Source organism: Lampris incognitus, chromosome 10, assembly GCF_029633865.1.
Source record: "Lampris incognitus isolate fLamInc1 chromosome 10, fLamInc1.hap2, whole genome shotgun sequence".
NCBI lineage: Eukaryota > Metazoa > Chordata > Actinopteri > Lampriformes > Lampridae > Lampris > Lampris incognitus.
The window spans coordinates 48,707,202-48,725,597 of NC_079220.1; the positions used below are offsets into that span (position 1 = coordinate 48,707,202).

Sequence of the window (18,396 nt, forward strand, 5' to 3'; positions counted from 1 at the left end):
TTTCCGACACACCCAGAGACGCATTCACGTGTCGAACACAAGCCGACTCCCACCCCCCTCCCGAAGACAGCGTTGCCAATGGTTGCTGCTTCATCGAGTCCGGCCATAGTCAGATCTGACGAGACCGGGGCGCGAACCCCAGTCGCCAGTGGGCAACTGCATCAACACAAAGCCGATGCTTAGACCGCTACACCACCGCGGACTTCAGACCGGCTTCTCATCTCAAGACTGACTGCTGCACACCTGATGGAAGAGGTGAGAGGTTTGCTGAGAGGCAGGCAGGTGGAGAGCCAGACAGCCGGAGGGACCTATTGTGTTCAGTGTTTCTGGCGCTTTTCCCATGTTGTAATTTATCCTGGAACAAGCAACCGGGCCCCCGAAACGGTTTCGCCTCTGGCCCCCTCATGTCTCATTTCTACAAAAATGGTAGATGTTTTTCCTTCAGGGGCACACACGATTTATCGATTTCTCAACTCTTGTTTTCCCTTTCCAGCCCTTAAGAGTGTAATTCTGAATACTCGCCGCACGCAGCACATTTTTCTATGAGCTTACGGTGCCACCCCCCACCCCCACCTCCACCCCCACACAACCACCCCATAGTGCTAAGATGATAAGCCTGCAGCTCTTTACCGGGTAATGCAACCCGTTTATTCCGCTGCATCTTACCTGTTTAAAAACAAAACGTGTAAAAGCAGCTATCGGGGGACAACGCCACCTAGTTCATGGGGGGGGGGGGGGGAGCATGGCGTCTCTCAAAGTGGGACATGCAAAACGCTGCCACATGGATTTTTTTGACAGAGCTCGTTTTCCTACAGATGTTGAGTCAATCATTTATCTGATCAACTGTTTTTGAGTGTTTGTGATGCAACAAAGCTGTTTGACCGCTCGGCCTAATTAGTGAGAGGCCACTCAGCCTAGATCAGGAAGGTCCCCCCCCCCTCTCTCTCTCTACCACCCACTGGCCTACTCCACACACACACACTCTCCCTTTTCTTTCTGTATCATGTGCCTCTCTTCCAAGACTTACACAGCACTGGGTCTGGTTAATCATTGTACCCACTTGGTGCTAGATTGCAGAAAAGCGGTTTAAGTAGGGTATGTTAGGAAACCTGTGTGTGTGTGTGTTTGTTGTATGGGGATAAGGGGGGGGGCCCTCTAGTAAGACTCTGGTGCAGTAATGTGAGGGCTGTAGGGAAGAGCACTTGCCGGCCCACGTGCGTGTCAGCCAGTCTGCCGGGACACACGGTGAAACCCAATGCAACAGCAGATTGGGTCAGCTGATACTCGCGGGTAGGAACAGATCCGGCCTGCTTCCGGGCGTTTGGTATAACAGCGATGGCGGTTGCCCGTGATCAGCTTAGGATTTGGCTTCCCCGGCTAGTACCCAATGTCAGATGTGTCCAGAGTTTCGCACGATGAACATTTCAGCCACTGATCAGTTGTGAGGTGATGATAGCCAACATTTAACCCACAAAACCCGAGTCTTAATTGAAATTGAATAGGGCGAAGATATTATTTCTTGACATTATAACCATATAGAAGAACCCCGCTACAATGTAGCGGTACCCCACTTCAAGTGGGGGTGGAAAGGGGCTAAATGGCAAGTAGTAGACGATGGTCACCAAGCATATTTCACATACATGACATTGCATACACAATAACATTAAAGGGGGAGAGGGTCACATTTTCCAGGTTAAGGGGGGGGGGTCCCAGAAAAAATTTTTAGGTGAAAAAGTCAAAAATGCTCAGAATCATCTGAAATGCCGAGAAAAGTGTTTTTTTAGCCATTTTTAGAAAAATGCATAATTTTGCATATTTATGCATAATTATGCATAATTTTAATTTTCTGGGATTTTTCCCTTACTCTCTGAGACAATACCTACCACCTCCAAAAAGAATTAGGATCATAAATGCTTTAGTTTTCGGTCCCGCTATCTACACTAACTAACACACACACACACCCACACACACACTAACACCACACACACACACATTACGAAAATATATGAGTAGATAGCTGAAATTTAATTGGAAGTTGTATCAACTGCCAACCAAGTTTGCATGTAAGGACTTTGACTTGGTGTAGTTCTTACATTCAGTAAAAGACGCTCGATGTATTACCACAGCACTTTAAAGTAGGCCGACTAAGAGCGCACAGGGATATCTAGAAAGGAGTCTCTAAGGGTCTAAGGGTGTCTCCGTATGTAGGGAAGTTAATTAGGGAACAAGTATCGGTACGGAGGGCTCATAACGAAAAGAGAAAAAAAACGACATTAATGAAAAAGTTGCGTAACAGAGCATCTGAACCATAGGATGTGTGTAAATCTGTGGACAGAGGGTCTCTTCAATACTCTATTCATATAATTAGTACTGCACGGGTAAGAACAGTACTGCGGGGTGTCCGGGTGGCATGGCGGTCTATTCCGTTGTCTACCAACACGAGGATCGGCGGTTCGAATCCCCGTGTTTCCTCCGGCTTGGTCGGGCGGCCCTACAGACACAATTGGCCGTGTCTGCGGGTGGGAAGCCGGATGTGGGTATGTGTCCTGGTCGCTGCACTAACGCTTCCTCTGGTCAGCCGGGGCGCCTGTTCGGGGGGGAGGGGGAACTGGGACAAGGGATAGCAGGTCCTCCCACATGCTACGTCCCCCTGGTGAAACTCCTCACTGTCAGGTGAAAAGAAGCAGCCGGCGACTCCACATGTATCAGAGGAGGCATGTGGTAGTCTGCAGCCCCCCCCTCCCCCCGGATCAGCAGAGGGGATGGAGAAGTGACCAGGATGGCTCGGAAATGTGGGGTAATTGGCTGGGTACAATTGGGGGGGGGGGAAATCCACAAAAAAACAGTACTACACTGGTATGAGAGGATATTCACACAAATATATACTAAGCCGCATTTACAGTGACCCTTCTGTACTGCCGTCATGGAAGTCACTACAGACAGAGCTAGGGGGCTACAGACTCTTACAGACAGAGCTAGGGGGCTACAGACTCTTACAGACAGAGCTAGGGAGCTACAGACTCTTACAGACAGAGCTAGGGGGCTACAGACTCTTACAGACAGAGCTAGGGAGCTACAGACTCTTACAGACAGAGCTAGGGGGCTACAGACTCTTACAGACAGAGCTAGGGGGCTACAGACTCTTACAGACAGAGCTAGGGGGTTACAGACAGAGCTAGGGAGCTACAGACTCTTACAGACAGAGCTAGGGGGTTACAGACAGAGCTAGGGAGCTACAGACAGAGCTAGGGGGCAGCTCTGCTGATGGCTAGCTCTTCTCTGAACCACACATGGCTGGCTGTGTTGAGGCCAAGAGTCACTACTGCTGTCATCTCTGCAGGATCAGGCCTTACACAAAAGGCCATGGCAAGCCAGCCCAGGATGGAGACCTCTACAATCCCTCCAAGGAGCAGCCAATCAGTCAGTCAGTCAGTCAGTCAGTCAGTCAGTCAGCCAGTCAGTCAGCCAGTCAGTCAGTCAGTCAGTCAGCCAGTCAGTCAGTGTGTATTAAAGCTACCACTAGCCCCATCCCATCTTCATTATAAGGAAACAGACCACTTACAGAATATGACTCTGTACCTCTTTGGCTTAGGTGGGCATAGTGTGTGTGTGTGAGATCTTGTAGTGACTGGTACAGGTACATGTAGACATAAAAGGTCCATGAAAAAGTTTATAGTGCAATGAACCTTACAGTATAAGGTACAGGCAATTTGAGATATATCGGAAACTGAATGGTTGGAGTTGAATTTGACTGACAGCCATAATGGCCCGGCATTTTTAGAAGAGTGCGGACAGTGATACGCTATTGGCCGGATTCAGTTCGGTGGAAGATGATCTTTCTTCTGGCATAATTAAAGATGACTGTGTCCTTCAGGAAGAGAAAAACATAACCGTAAACACATGAATTAAACTATTTTTTATTTGCAAATTTCCAGAACATTGTGTTAAATATGTGTAAAGTATGTACAGATAAAAGACCTAACAAGATCGTAGATACATTTGTCATTTCACGCGACTTTGTGGAGCTTTGTTGACATGCGTGTTCAGACCATGGACCAGAAAGACCACCTCAACATAACCATGAATCTGTACTGTCTATTCTCTCATAATACTTACACTAATATTTATACTGGTCTTAATAGCAACACTAACGCTCATGATGACATCAACACCATTACCAATACGGCTACTTATAGCCATGGCAACTTTTATTTATAGAGCACTTGCTGCAACAGTGTTGCAGAAAGACGTGCACATCAAAAGATAAACATAGAAAAAAATACATTCAAAAAGAAATCAAAAAATATCCAAACTTAAGATCCAGTGAACAGAAATACTGCTTAAACCCTTAAATATGGCAAGCGAAGAATAGAACGAGTCAAATCAAATAAACAAAAAAAGCCAAACTGAAAAGGCAAACAAAAACAAACCTCTTTCTAAGAAGGGCGACCGAGTGGACGAGGCTAATTTCGTCAGGCCGGCTCTCCCAGAGCCTGGGGCTTCAGCTACCGGAAAACAAAAGAGGCAAACACGTCGCCGAGATCCTGGCCTCCTCCGCCCGGCCATCAGACTGGAACACAACGGAATTTGAAACGCTTTAGCCAAAAATCTTCCCATGGTTCAGGAGTTTTTTGCAGAAACGTTTCAGATTTCGTTCCGTTCTCCGGCTTCAACCAAAGCTCCCGGGGAAAAGGCTTTTGGCGCATATCAATACACAGGTGAGTGACCTCTGGTTCAGCCTCTGGGACTCAGACAACACACACACACACACACACACACACACACACATGCACACACTAAGGCCTTCAGATTGTGGTGGACGGCAGCCAGCTGTGAGTTAGTGAGAGATTGTGGCCTGCGTGTGCGAGCCGCAGCTGTTTTGGTAAGAGAAACAGCATTTCCTGAAGGGTTGTGGTGGTGGTGGAGGACCACCCCCCTCCCCCCACCCCCCTTCTCAGTATTCTTGGCGGTTTCAGTGTAGTCTGACCCCCGCCACCCAACCCTTCATTCAGTACGCTAATTGGGGTCAGTAAAGCCTGGGAGCGGCGTGTGTGTGTGTGTGTGGGGAGGTGGGGGTGGGGGTGGTGGGGGGGGGGAGTAAACAGCAGCTGAGTGATCTATGTGGATCAGAAGGGACAGGTCAGCCTCTGGTGGCTCACAGAGGATGTCCTTTCCCCTCCATTTGCTAATGCTGACTGGGGGATGGTGCATGTGGATATTGGGATTTGCCCTTTGTACTTCACCTCTCTCACAGAACGCATGGTGGGGGTCACAACACCAGCTCCCGGTTCCTGGTTTCAAGCCAAATGCAGTATGACTGCATGCGGTGGGATGGATAAGGCTACACCTGTTCCTGTTTTGTTTTGTTTTGGGTTTTTTTTGGGGGGGGGCTCCTTTGTTATGCACGGCTAAACTGAGATGAAGTAATGCGGCACTGTACACTCGATAGCTAGAGCTCCAATTTGTGCCACGCTGGGAGCCGCCCATGCTAAAAGCAGCTCCCATTGTGGAACCACATGGTGCCGTGGGAAAACGTCCCACATATTGGCTGTCTTCTTTTCTTCTTCTTCAGGTTAGTGTGAGTAGAGAGATCATCCCACTACCCAAAGGTTTCATGGTTCAATACCTGGGTGAGATGTTTGATCCCTACTCGATCCGAAATCGCTCTCGATAACAGCGCCTACTAGTGGGTTAGGATATCAGCTAGCGTGTGCGTATATTGACCTTTGATGGGGTTGTGTGTCTCTGTGTCATCCAGGCAGTGTGGTGAGCCTTGATAAAGCCCCCCATATGAGGTGAACCCCCTCCCCCCTCCATCCTCGTCCCTCAATAACCCCTCCCAGCATCGACAGCAGGACTAAGGGATGTCACAAGTGTTCCTCGTTTTGGCAATACTCACCGTCTCCTCCAGTACCCAGGTGAGCCCACAGAGAGCACACACAAACTCTCATTTTCACTCACACTTTACCGATAACATCACATCCGGTGGTTAATGGAGGCCTAAAGGACCTTTACTGAACGCAAACTTCAGATGGCGTGTGGGCAAAGCGGTCATTTGCACGGTGGGAGAATTGTAGAGTAGGCTACCACTACTACTACTCCTACTACTTCTACTACTCCTATTACTACTACTACTACTCCTACTACTACTATTACTACTACTACTCCTACTACTCCTACTACTACTCCTACTACTACTATTACTACTACTACTACTACTACTCCTACTATTACTACTACTCCTACTATTACTACTACTACTACTATTACTACTACTACTCCTACTACTACTATTACTACTACTCCTACTACTACTACTATTACTACTACTCCTACTACTACTACTACTACTATTACTACTACTACTACTACTAATACTAATACTACTACTACTACTCCTACTACTACTACTACTACTACTATTACTACTACTCCTACTACTAATACTATTACTACTACTACTACTACTACTATTACTACCACTCCTACTACTACTACTACTACTACTACTACTTTTGGCTGCTCCCGTTAGGGGGCGCCACAGCGGATCATCCGTTTCCATCTCTTCCTGTCCTCTGCATCTTCCTCTGTCACACCAGCCACCTGCATGTCTTCCCTCACCACATCCATAAACCTCCTCTTTGGCCTTCCTCTTCTCCTCTTCCCTGGCAGCTCCATATTCAGCATCCTTTTCCCAATACACCCAGCATCTCTCCTCCACACATGTCCAAACCATCTCAATCTTGCCTCTCTTGATTTGTCTCCAACCCGTCCAACCTGAGCCGTCCCTCTAATATACTCCTTCCTAATCCTGTCCTTCTTCGTCACTCCCAGTGAAAATCTTATCATCTTCAACTCTGCCACCCCCAGCTCCACCTCCTGTCTTTTCATCAGCGCCACTGTCTCCAAACCATATAACATAGCTGGTCTCACTACCATCTCGTAAACCTTCCCTTTAACTGGTACCCTTGTGTCGCAAATCACTCCTGACACTCTTCTCCACCCGCTCCAGAAAAAAAAACAACAACCACTTCTCTCTGACATGATGAAGACTGAAACGCACAGTAAACTCAGAAACAACTGGGGAACCCGTGTATCAACATGATCTCCCAACTTCCCACTTGCACTAATTACGACTTGAAGGGGCATTCCTGTGCGACTTCTGGATTTGAGGTCGCATTTCTGTTATTACAGATGGCACTCGAAGGCAGGATGAAAACCCTCTCACGGGGTGGATATAACTTGCATAACAGGCACATTACTGACTGGACTAGAAAGCCAGCAGCGCTGTGGTGGCAGCTGAGCACCAGATTGAAACCCGCTGCTGCAGAACGATGAGCTATCTGAAATAGCTATCAGGACGGGCGAGGAAATAGGGAGCCGCGGTGAAAACAGGCCCTCTGGTGAGTGAAAGAGGCGAGTGGCCCCTGCGGAAGGAGCCTGCATGGCTTGCTGCTACAGCCGGCTATACCCCAGGCCCCCCATACCGAAATCATAATAAATTGGGACGGGGTGTCTTTTTGATGGATTACCCTCCCCGCCCCGGGATGGGCTGTTTAACATTAAGGTAAATAAGGAGTGGAGTGAAACAAATGAACATCAGTTCAGCGGACGCACCTAGTACATCACGGCGCGTTTGGTGGGAGCCGTTATTCTGTACATTGTCCTTGTCCTCTTCTTTAAACTGTGCCCAATAGTCCTGGGATAGAAGGCCCTTGCGTGACAGTATATCCTATGGTTGCTATGTCCTTATATGTACTCTGTGCTTAGGTGTCCCCTGCCGTTAACCTGGATAAGCTGGCGGAGAATTGGACGCTGTACAGGGAGGAGTGCACCCGAAACAACAGCCGAGACCCACCGAGCACAGGTGAGCTGGTGAGAACCCCCACCTCTGCTCATCTAGAGCTCGGTAAACTGAAATATAGTAACCCTGTCCTCTACTCTTTACATTTCACATTAGCGTGCTTATACATTTTTTTGGGGGGGGGGGGTTCCCCCCTTTTCTCCCCAATTGTACTTGGTCAATTACCCCACTCCTCCGAGCCGTCCCGGTCGCTGCTCCACCCCCTCTCCCGGAGGGTTGCAGACTACCACGTGCCTCCCCCGATACACGTGGAGTCGCCAGCCGCTTCTTTTCACCTGACAGTGAGGAGTTTCACCAGGGGGACGTAGCGCGCTACTCCCCCCAGGCACCCTGACTGATCAGAGGAGGCGCTAGTGCAGCGACCAGGACACACGTCCACACCCGGCTTCCCGCCCGCAGACAAGGCCAATTGGGTCTGTAGGGACGGCCCGGCCGAGCCAGAGGTAACAAGGGGATTCGATCCGGCGATCCCCGTGTTGGTAGGCAGCGGAACAGACCGCTGAGCCACCCGGACGCCCTCTCCTTAATACATGATATCACCGGCATGTCATGAATACTCTTTCAGGGGTTAGTCCCGGCAGGCCACCCACCGGAAAAATAATAAAGTGCATAATGTTTTACATCTTCTTCATCACAGCCAACTGGGAAAGGTGAAGACAGGAAGTGGTGAATTTGAAGAGGAAGCAGAGAAGCGGCTGTTAAGCAGATATGGCGGCCCAATATGATTATTATCATTATCGACAGACGCTACCACGCATGGCGTTATGGCGCTCATATAACGCTTTATCCTGTTATCGGGGTGAGGTCAGAATCGGGGTGAGCGCAACTTGGTCCTGATTAGGGCACCCAGATTTTTGCTCATCCCTTCCATTTATCAGCACTTGTAAACGGCATAGTCCACTTCTCATCCATTTGAAACTGCGCATGCCAAAGGTGTCCAAATGCAGACATGGCGCACGGTGGATGCAGCTGATTGCAGGGCCACTGCTCAGTTTGCAGCGGTTTACTGTGCGAACCTGGACCCGCTTCTCTGGCAGACGGTCACGTGTCAGACAGAGTGGGAAACAGGACTAGTTTGATGCCTAAAATAGGATTAAAAAAAATCTAAAGACGGGCAGAAGAAATGATCAGACAGGCTTTCTTGAAGACTCACTACCACATTTGGCAGTTATAACAGGTCGTAGTTATCGGACAGGCTGAGGCACCATGGACTCATCATGCAGGAGCAACAACATGGCGGTCAGGCAGGTGTAATCACACTAGTCTTTTATCAACGTGGTGAAATCACCGCGCTAACCTCGTCAGAAAAGCTACGACAAAAAACGTTAATGACCACACGAAACTGAGATCACAACCAAAACTGTACATTTAACACACAGAAACGACCAGTGGCACGTGAAGACGTTTGCGTTTCATTCCAGTGTTTGTTTGCAGAGGGTTCACACTGTTTTGCGTGCTTTGTTCCCCAGGCCTGGTGTGCAACAGGAGTTTCGATTATTATGCATGCTGGCCAGATGGACTGCCCAACACCACCGTCAGCGTGTCGTGTCCATGGTACCTGCCATGGCACTACAAAGGTAAAGAGCTCAGCGTGGATTACAGGACATATATATACATACACACACACACACACACACACACACACACATACATACATATATACATACATACATATACATATATGTGTATATATGTGTATATACACACATATATGACAGCTGATGTATATATATAGTGATATTATATTATATTATTATATATCACATTTTATATATATATATATATATACACATATTACTGTAGAGAAGGACAGTGTTCTATCAAGAGTGGAATAATGTGCAGAGGGCTGTAAACTGCAGTAAATGTCAGTCTGTGTATATGTGTGTGCGTGCGTGCGTGTGTGTATGTGTGTGTGTGTGTTCTAGTCCAGCACGGCATGGTGCATAAGGAATGTGATGCAAATGGGCAGTGGGTGACAGTGAAGAACACCAGCGAGTGCGAATCAAACGATCCGAGTCTGGTAAGAAATGTATTTGTCCTTTACTGTGTCTGAGTGTTGAAAGAGAAGAGAATCGTTTCCAAAACACAGCTTTGCCTCGCCGCCGTCACGTGATTCAGCCAGCTCACAAATAAGAACAACAACACATACACATGAAATACTAATGGAACTTAAAGATGGTTGACTTGTGTGTGTGTGTGTGTGTGTGTGTGTGTGTGTGTGTGTGTGTGTGTGTGTGTGTGTGTGTGTGTGTGTGTGTGTGTGTGTGTGTGTGTGTGCGTGCACGGCAGAACTATGGGGAGATACTCAGCAAGTTTCGGATCATGTACACCGTGGGCTACTCCTTGTCACTCGTGGCTTTGGTGTTGGCACTTGGCATCCTCATATCCTTCAGGTGATGGAAGATTTTCTGATGAAATGAAAGTACGGTAGAAATACTTCCAGGATGATTTTGAATGCATGACCAACATTAAGATGTACTCTACACCATGAATACGCTCCTCTGGAAAGTAACAACTGCAGCTATTGTCGTCACAAAGAGTAAATCCAAAATGTGACCACCAGCTAGCAGCAAGAAAGTTTCACAGTGATTTTCTATAAGGTAACCATTCTCGGTTGACGTAATGGCCGCCCGTACCACAGTAGTGAGCAGTCAGTACCCTAGACAGAAAAGTGTGTGGGCCCACAGGCGCATTTTACCGACATTGTCCCCCATCGAACAGGAAGTTGCACTGCATGAGGAACAACATCCATATGAACCTGTTTGCCTCCTTCATCCTGCGTGCGCTGTCTATCCTAATCAAAGACGCTCTGCTGGAGACCTCGGCCCTCAGCATCGCATCGCACGACATCGGCAGCGACCAGGAGCGGGGTTTCCCCAGGGCGTCCATACAACCGGTGGAGCTGCTGGTCAACAATGAGGTCATTAACAACCCCACCGCTGAGTCATGAGTCAGTGTTTCCCATTTCCTTCAAAATATCAAGGGGGCATCCAGGGAAGGCATCGTGGCGGTGTGGTGCCATGGCGCTGTGTTGCCATGGCGGTGTGGTGCCATGGCGGTGTGGTGCATAGTGCTAACCTGGGTTTGCTGAGTTCATATGTTCTACTTGTGTTAGTGTGGAGTCTCCTGCAGATATATGTGTTAGCTTAATGGCTTATACCTACTATAGATGGTGTCTGAGTGAGTGAGTGTGCAGACCCCGTCATGAACCACCTGCCTATCCGTTGTGTCCCTGGGCCTTCCCCCATGCTTATTGGGGTAACCCCCCCCCCACATTACCCTGCATTACAATAAGATGGTGTGAATGAATGAATGAATGAGGTGAGGGACCGATCCGTAAGGTGTCAAGGTAGCAACCTCTCCCCTAAATGTTGAGAAAACACAGGAGAGAATTGTTGATTTCAGGAAGTCCAGAACAGTTCAGACGCCAGTTTACATCAACAGTGTCCCTGCTGAAATTGTGAGGAACTTCAGGTTTTCAGGCGTCCAGATCTCAGACTCCCTCTCCTGGTCTCTAAACACCGGTTGTGTCGTTAGGAGGTCACAACAGAGGCTATACTTTCTGAGATGTCTTAGAAAATTTCATAATGTCCACAAAAACCCTGGTCAGTTTCTATCAGGGGAACAGACAAACTACCTCAAGCACAGTTTTTACTCCCAGCTGGTCAGAATAATGAACAGTAGGCTCCTTACATAACGCCAGTGATTTATTATGGTGTGGGATTTCTGATTTATTATTGTTGTTGTTGTTATTTATTATTTCCTTATATATATATAAATATATATATATATATATATATATATGTAAGGGCTGAGAGAGCTAGGGCACATGCATTTCATCGCATTTGAAGGTACATGGTGCTTCAACATGCATAGGACAAAGTGAAACAGGGGGTTTCGTAAGCTGTAATCATGTGTAAAGCGCGGCCGCTCATCAGAAATAACACCGCCAACACACTGTTGGAATCAAACAAGGAATGCAAATACTTAGATTTTTTTTAAGAATAATTTTCAGCAGTAATAAAATGAGATAAACACCTGAAAGATTTTCCACCAGGAAGTTTACGAAGTCACAGTAGTCATTTTCAGTCAGTGATTCCATGTGGGTGATTTCTTATGCAGGTGTGTTTGTGCTCATCAGATATTACAAAAGCCTTTTTAATAGTTCTTTTAAAAAAAATATTAAAAATATTTTAACATTAAAATATTGAAATGTAATATTAATATTAAAATGTATTAATTTATATTAAAATGATATTTATATTTAAATTAATATATTCAATTCAAATTAATATATTTATATTAAAATAATTAAATAATATGAAAAATATTTAAAAAATATTTTTAATATTTAAAAAAAAGATGTGTTTTGCAAAGCAGGGCGAAAGAATGGGAGGATGAGTTTCATAATGACTGCATGAAAATAAAATTGAAAAAAACAAAAAACGAGAACATGGATTGCTGTCTGTTGCAGACGACGGTGAGCTGCCGCATCGCGGTGGTGATGATGCAGTACAGCATCATGGCCAACAGCTATTGGCTGCTGGTGGAAGGCATCTACCTCCATAACCTCTTGGTCATCACGGTGTTCACCGAGAGGAACTACTTCAATATCTACCTGTGCATCGGCTGGGGTGAGCTGGCCAGGCCTGTGTGTGTGTGTGTGTGGGTGGGGGAGGTGGATGGATGAGTGGCGAGTGTGTCTACATCAGGGATAATGAGTGTGGGTATGGCGGGTTAATGGGAGGCTGTTAGGTGTCTTCTCGGGAAGGCTGCAGCAGGGAAGTTAGGTCGGAGCGGATAATCGTGATAGGCTTTAACCGTGTCCGGCGAAATGGCTGCTCTCCATTAAAGCCGCTTTCGTTTCTTCACAGGTGCGCCATTAATTTTCCTCGTCCCCTGGGTGATTTTTAAATACCTGTATGAAAATGAAAAGTAAGTCATCGAAGGTTTTCTCTCGCTTCATTCCTTTTCCTCTTTCTCTTGTCTTTCCCTTTATCTCTTTAATTTGCCAGAATGTCCGTTTGCACCGTCTTCGGAACTGGAGACATGCGGCCGGGCATCAGAGCCTCTCGGGGGTGTTTGTCACGTGTTGCTTCGTGGTCATGATGGGGGGACCTATCAGCACTGAGGTGGAGGGGCGTGGCGGTCTATTCCGTTGCCTACCAACACGGGGATCGGCGGTTCGAATCCCCGTGTTGCCTCCGGCTTGGTCGGGCGTCCCTTCAGATACAATTGGCCGTTCTTGCGGGTGGGAAGCCGGATGTGGGTGTGTGTCCTGGTCGCTGCACTAGCGCCTCCTCTGGTCGGTCGGTCGGGGCGCCTGTTCGGGGGGGGGGGGGATAGCGTGATCCTCCCACGTGCTACGTCCTCCTGGTGAAACGCAGGTGACAGGAAGCGGCTGGCGACTCCACATGTATCCAAGGAGACGTGTGGTAGTCTGCAGCCCTCCTCGGATCGGGGGGGGCAGCAACCAGGACGGCTCGGCAGAGTGGGGTAATTGGCCGGATGCGGTTGGGGGGTGGTGGTGGAAAAGACGGTCTTACCTTTTTACTGGGTAAGAGCGTGTTTATTTATACTCTATTTAAGCTGAACCGTAGCACAGGAAACCAGCTGCAGCCAAACTTCTCTCACAGGCAGCCCTTCTCCCCCTGCAGAGAGTCGAATAAGAGCTGCGCCACACTCCGTCCGGCTGGCGGTTCTGGTCGGAAGTGGGTCACACGGAGCGACTATAGCGTCCTTCTCAATATTTCATTCTTAAATTAAATCCAGCGCCCGCAGATCCCGGTTACGCAACCGCTGTGGGTCTAACGCGCACACGTCGGCGGCGGAGGGAAGACAGGGACCTGCACGACTCACCAGTCACCGACGCCTCTTGTCATTACGTAAGAGCTCTTAGCAGAGGGGCGGCAGCGCCGCGCGCCCCTTTCCTGTCCCTCCGACTTCCGGTTGCGGAGCAGCTCGGGCCTCCGTCTTTCACGAGGCCTCCGGCCGTGGAAAAACACGCGTTCGTCTCCCTCGCTCGTGCTCGCTCGGGTGTTAGCCTGGGCCTGCAGGGTGCAGGGATAAGAGGCGGTGGTCGCCTCCGTAAGACGTGCGGCTGATCCGGCTGCACGACTCTCAGTAATGTGTCTCTCATCGTTTCCTTACAGGTGCTGGGTGCAAAATACAAGCATGCATTACTGGTGGATTATCCGCACCCCCATACTGCTGGCGGTTGTGGTAAGACCCCCGCCTCTCTCTCTATCTCTCTCACACACACCTCTTTCTCTCACCCTTGGCACCCTTTCTCCCAGCTTCTCTCTCCATATTTCTGCCTTCTGCTAGGCGAAGTACAAAGATGCAGAGGACAGCGGAGAGAGGACCGTGGTGGTCATGTGTTTGTAATAAGTCACGATTTTATTTTATTTTTCCCACAATGCTCATCAGGGAGTTTCCACATATCCGTGTGGGGACTTCCACTCTAAACGTTTCACTTATTCAAATCACGGCCCTGTGATGGCCCGGCGGCCTGTCCAGGGTGTCTCCCCCGCCTGCCGCCCAACGGCTGCTGGGGTAGGCTCCACTCAGCATCCCCGCGACCCTGAGAGCAGGATAAAGCGGTTCAGATAATGGATGGATGGATATTTGCATCCACTTTTTTTGTCACCATTTCTCTCCGTTCACCTAGGGGAGCATACACAGTACCACAGGCAGCTGTCACCATTGGGGAAAGATGTCGGTATTTAAGGTTTTCCGAAATATGATTTTTTAATCTTTGTTAGCAAAACCGTGATGCAGCAGCAGCAGCAACCTTATCCCCCGCTCTGACCAGACTCCTCGTAGTAGGTGGTGCTCCTTAAAGGTCAGCTCCGAGCTTATGTAAGAGCCAGATTTTTCATGGCCGCCCTGTCAGGTCACTTACACAGACGTCCAGGCATTTTCCATTCATCAATCGTTCTTCTAAGTGGCCTGTATCTCACAGGAATTCCTGTGTTTGAGTTTTTGCAGAGACAGGAGGTTTGGTTCCTGTGACTTGCCCCCCCCCATCCTCCTCCACCTCCACCCACCCCCCCACCCCCTCCCTTTGACACGCCGCTTCCCTCTTTATGCCCCTGTCACATCCCGAGACATTGGTTTGAATTGAAACTGCACTCACGTATGAGCCATTTGGGAGAGTGGCTGCCGGATTGTTTGACATGTGGGTCCCAAAACGTGTTTTTGTCTCGTATTTCGAAATGCACCTACAGGTTCACGTCTTCAGACAAATCACAGTGGACGTTTGAGAGGCTTGGCACAGACAGGGGTTTATTTGCCTAACTGGGCCGGCGGTGGCTCAGGAGGTAGAGCAGGTCGTCTTGTAACCGGATGGTTGCCAGTTCAGCCCTCGGCTCCTCCTTGCAAAAATGCAAGACACCTAAACTGCCCCCGATGAGCTGGTTGGCACCTTGCATGGCCGACACCGCTGTCAGTCGGTGGGTGGGTGGGGGGTGGGTGAATGTGAGGCATTCATTGACTGTGAAGTGCTTTTGAGTGGCTGTTGTAGCTAGAAAAGCGCTATATAAATGCCATCCATTAAATGCAATGCACTTAATTATGGAAATCCAAAGATCAGCCAGCAAGGGACTCTCACCAGTGGCACATGCAAAATGCCAATTGGTCCCAACGGGGTTCTCCGAAGAGCATAGCTGTTATGGATGATGCGTAGGGATGTCAAGACTTGTCTGTTCCCATTTTGTAATGTTAAAAAAGATAAACGTATATAGATTATATATATCTTATTTGATGCATTTGTTTGTGTACCTTTAACAGATCAACTTCCTCATCTTTATCCACATCATAAAGATTCTTGTGTCAAAATTGCGAGCGCACCAGATGAGATACACAGATTACAAGTTCAGGTGAGTTCCACTTTCCGGGTTTTCCCGTTCGTTCATCTGTATTGAAACATTTTGCCATTATCCCATGCCCACACCTTCCTCTCTCTCTCTCTCTCTCTCTCTCTCTCTCTCTCTCTCTCTCTCTCTCTCTCTCTCTCTCTCTCTCTCTCTCTCTCTCTCTCTCATCGTCTCAGGTTGGCCAAGTCGACTCTAACCCTGATCCCTCTGCTGGGCATCCATCAGGTAATGTTCATTTTTGTGACGGACGAGTCCACCAAAACAACGGTCGCTCTGCGTCTCACCAAGCTCTTCATCGACCTCCTCTTCTCTTCCTTCCAGGTTGGAAAAAAAAACATTAATCGAATGGTGCAGCAGATGCTGCTCTTACAATGCAAGGAAAAGGGCATCTCATAATTATTGTCTTTTATTTTTTCATAGTGAAAGCAAACGCTGTGTTGTAATTATCTCATCACATTTTACTGTATGAACAACGAGTTGTTGCTTTTTAACCATCATCTTGGGGGGCGTCCGGGTAACGCGGCGGTCTATTCCATTGCCTACCAACACAGGGCTCACTGGTTCGAATCCCCGTGTTGCCTCCGGCTTGGTCAGGCGTCCCTACAGACACAACTGGCCGTGTCTGCGGGTGGGAAGCCGGATGTGGGTATGTGTCCTGGTCGCTGCACTAGCGCCTCCTCTGGTCGATCGGGGCGCCTCTTCGGGGCGGGGAGGGGGGAACTTGGGGGAAATAGCGTGATCCTCCCACGCGCTACATCCCCCTGGCCAAACTCCTCACTGTCAAGTGAGAAGAATGGGCTGGCGACTCCACATGTATGGGAGGAGGCATGTGGTAGTCTGCAGCCCTCCCCGGCTCGGCAGAGGGGGGTGGAGCAGTGACCAGGATGGCTCGGAAGAGTGGGGTAATTGGCCAGATACAATTGGGGAGGAAAAAAGGGGGGGGGGAAACGGGAAAAAAGCCCCCCATCATCTCTGACTGCCAGTTATCTGAGTCTCATCCAGACGTAATGGCTGCAGTAGATGAGCTCGCTCGCCGAGTCGCCCAGATTATGTCCCGTGGATGTCGAGTTACTACAGAACACAGACGAGGACTGTAGTTATTCTTTTTAGGGCAAGAAAGATTACTTTAACATAATGTGCACTCCAAACTGCTTACTGGCTGACTCACACCGTGAACAAAAACATGACATGTTGTTAAGGCCGAACAGCTGAGCCCTGTCAGATTCATGGCCAAGCATCGCTGGAATTGTCTTGATGAACAGAGAAAGAGAGTGTTTGTTTGGAGGGAAGCGAGAGAGGCCTGAAGTGTGAGAGAGAGAGAGAGAGAGGGAGAGAGAGAGAGACGGAGAGCGGTTCAGTTTTTAAAGTGAGAAATATGGAGCCTGTCCGATGTGACCAGAAAGGTGTGAGCGTTACATGGCCAGATGGGCGCCGCAGCCCTGTCGTCTTCCGCTGGTCCTGGGGAGCTGCTGAAAGAATAGCCTTCCTCTGGACGACGGCGTCGTAGTGTCAAAACTAGACAGCGCATCTGTTTTATTTCCCGGCTGTGTTTTCACCAGGAAATTCGACTCAAATTTGGCTCCACATTTGAATGAATATTCACAAGCTTTTTTTTTTTTTGGTCTGTCATGTGACCTCAGCACCACGTTGTTGTATGTGTTTTGAATGGTGAGCCATGACTCGTTTATGAGATGTTGACTCGGAGTCGGTTGCCCCCACAGGGTCTGCTGGTAGCCATCCTGTACTGCTTCGTCAACAAAGAGGTGAGTCTCTTCATCCGCCCAGTGACACACTTCCCTCGGCTCCGTCTGACCCCCTTGTTTCTCTTTCGCCCGGCCCGTCTCGCCATCCCCCTAACTGGAACGCCTTCTGTTCTCAGGTGCAGTCAGAGGTGCTGAAGAAATGGAAGCGCTGGAAGCTGGGGAGGAACATCAAGGAGGAGTACCGCCACACCTACAGCCACCCCCATCACATCAAGGGTGGCAGCCTGCTGAGCCACGGCCCCCGCCTGCCCCGCCTCCCCGACATCGCCACCGCCACTTCCCCGGTCTGCAGCCCCGAGGAGAAGCACATGCTCGTGGTCAGCTGCCACAACGGCATGGGCCACATGAAGGGGGCGGGCCAGTGCACCCCTTGTACGAGCGACAGCGCGTGCCTCAGCAATTGCACCCTGGTGGAGGACATCAGCCAGACAGACAAGACGCAGTGTTACAAGGTTCCCAGAGGCAATGCAGAGAGCCACCTGTGAGGGACATGTGGGACACAACACCTCCGTGAAGAAAACGGCAGGGCCTTCTCAGCTCTCATCCAGCTCCTGCACTTCGCCCCTCGAGTTTGAGCAGCTGTGACCAAAGGGGCCTAGCGGTATTACGTGGGCTCACGGAGTTATCTACAGCTAAACGTCTTGGCCCAGAGAGGGGGCGCTGTCCCATCACGCTGCACAGCCAGGGGGAACGGAGGATCCACACGAGAAGAAGGGATTTCTGTAGATGTTTGGCCGACAGCACAGGACACTGCTGCACGTTCAGACACTGCAGCGACTCAAGTAAGCAACGTGTGCCATGTAAAATAATAGGACTGCCAGAAAAGAAAAAGAAAAAAATACACGGAAACCTCAAATAACCATAAAAGAAAAAAAAAACACGGTCTTAGCTT

The 18,396-nt window shown here is 48.9% G+C and overlaps 1 protein-coding gene across 1 annotated transcript; it reads left to right on the forward strand.

The window, feature by feature from the left end:
• Positions 1 to 5,781: 5,781 nt before the first annotated feature.
• On the forward strand, positions 5,782 to 17,989 carry gcgra (glucagon receptor a). Its single transcript, XM_056287962.1, has 13 exons — positions 5,782 to 5,918; positions 7,771 to 7,867; positions 9,334 to 9,441; positions 9,790 to 9,893; positions 10,154 to 10,257; positions 10,586 to 10,784; positions 12,339 to 12,498; positions 12,739 to 12,799; positions 14,017 to 14,086; positions 15,656 to 15,744; positions 15,918 to 16,062; positions 17,463 to 17,504; positions 17,621 to 17,989. The coding sequence occupies exons 1-13, from the start codon at positions 5,865 to 5,867 to the stop codon at positions 17,987 to 17,989; spliced, it is 1,602 nt and encodes a 533-aa protein (XP_056143937.1). The 5' UTR covers positions 5,782 to 5,864.
• The last annotated feature ends 407 nt before the right edge of the window (positions 17,990 to 18,396 follow it).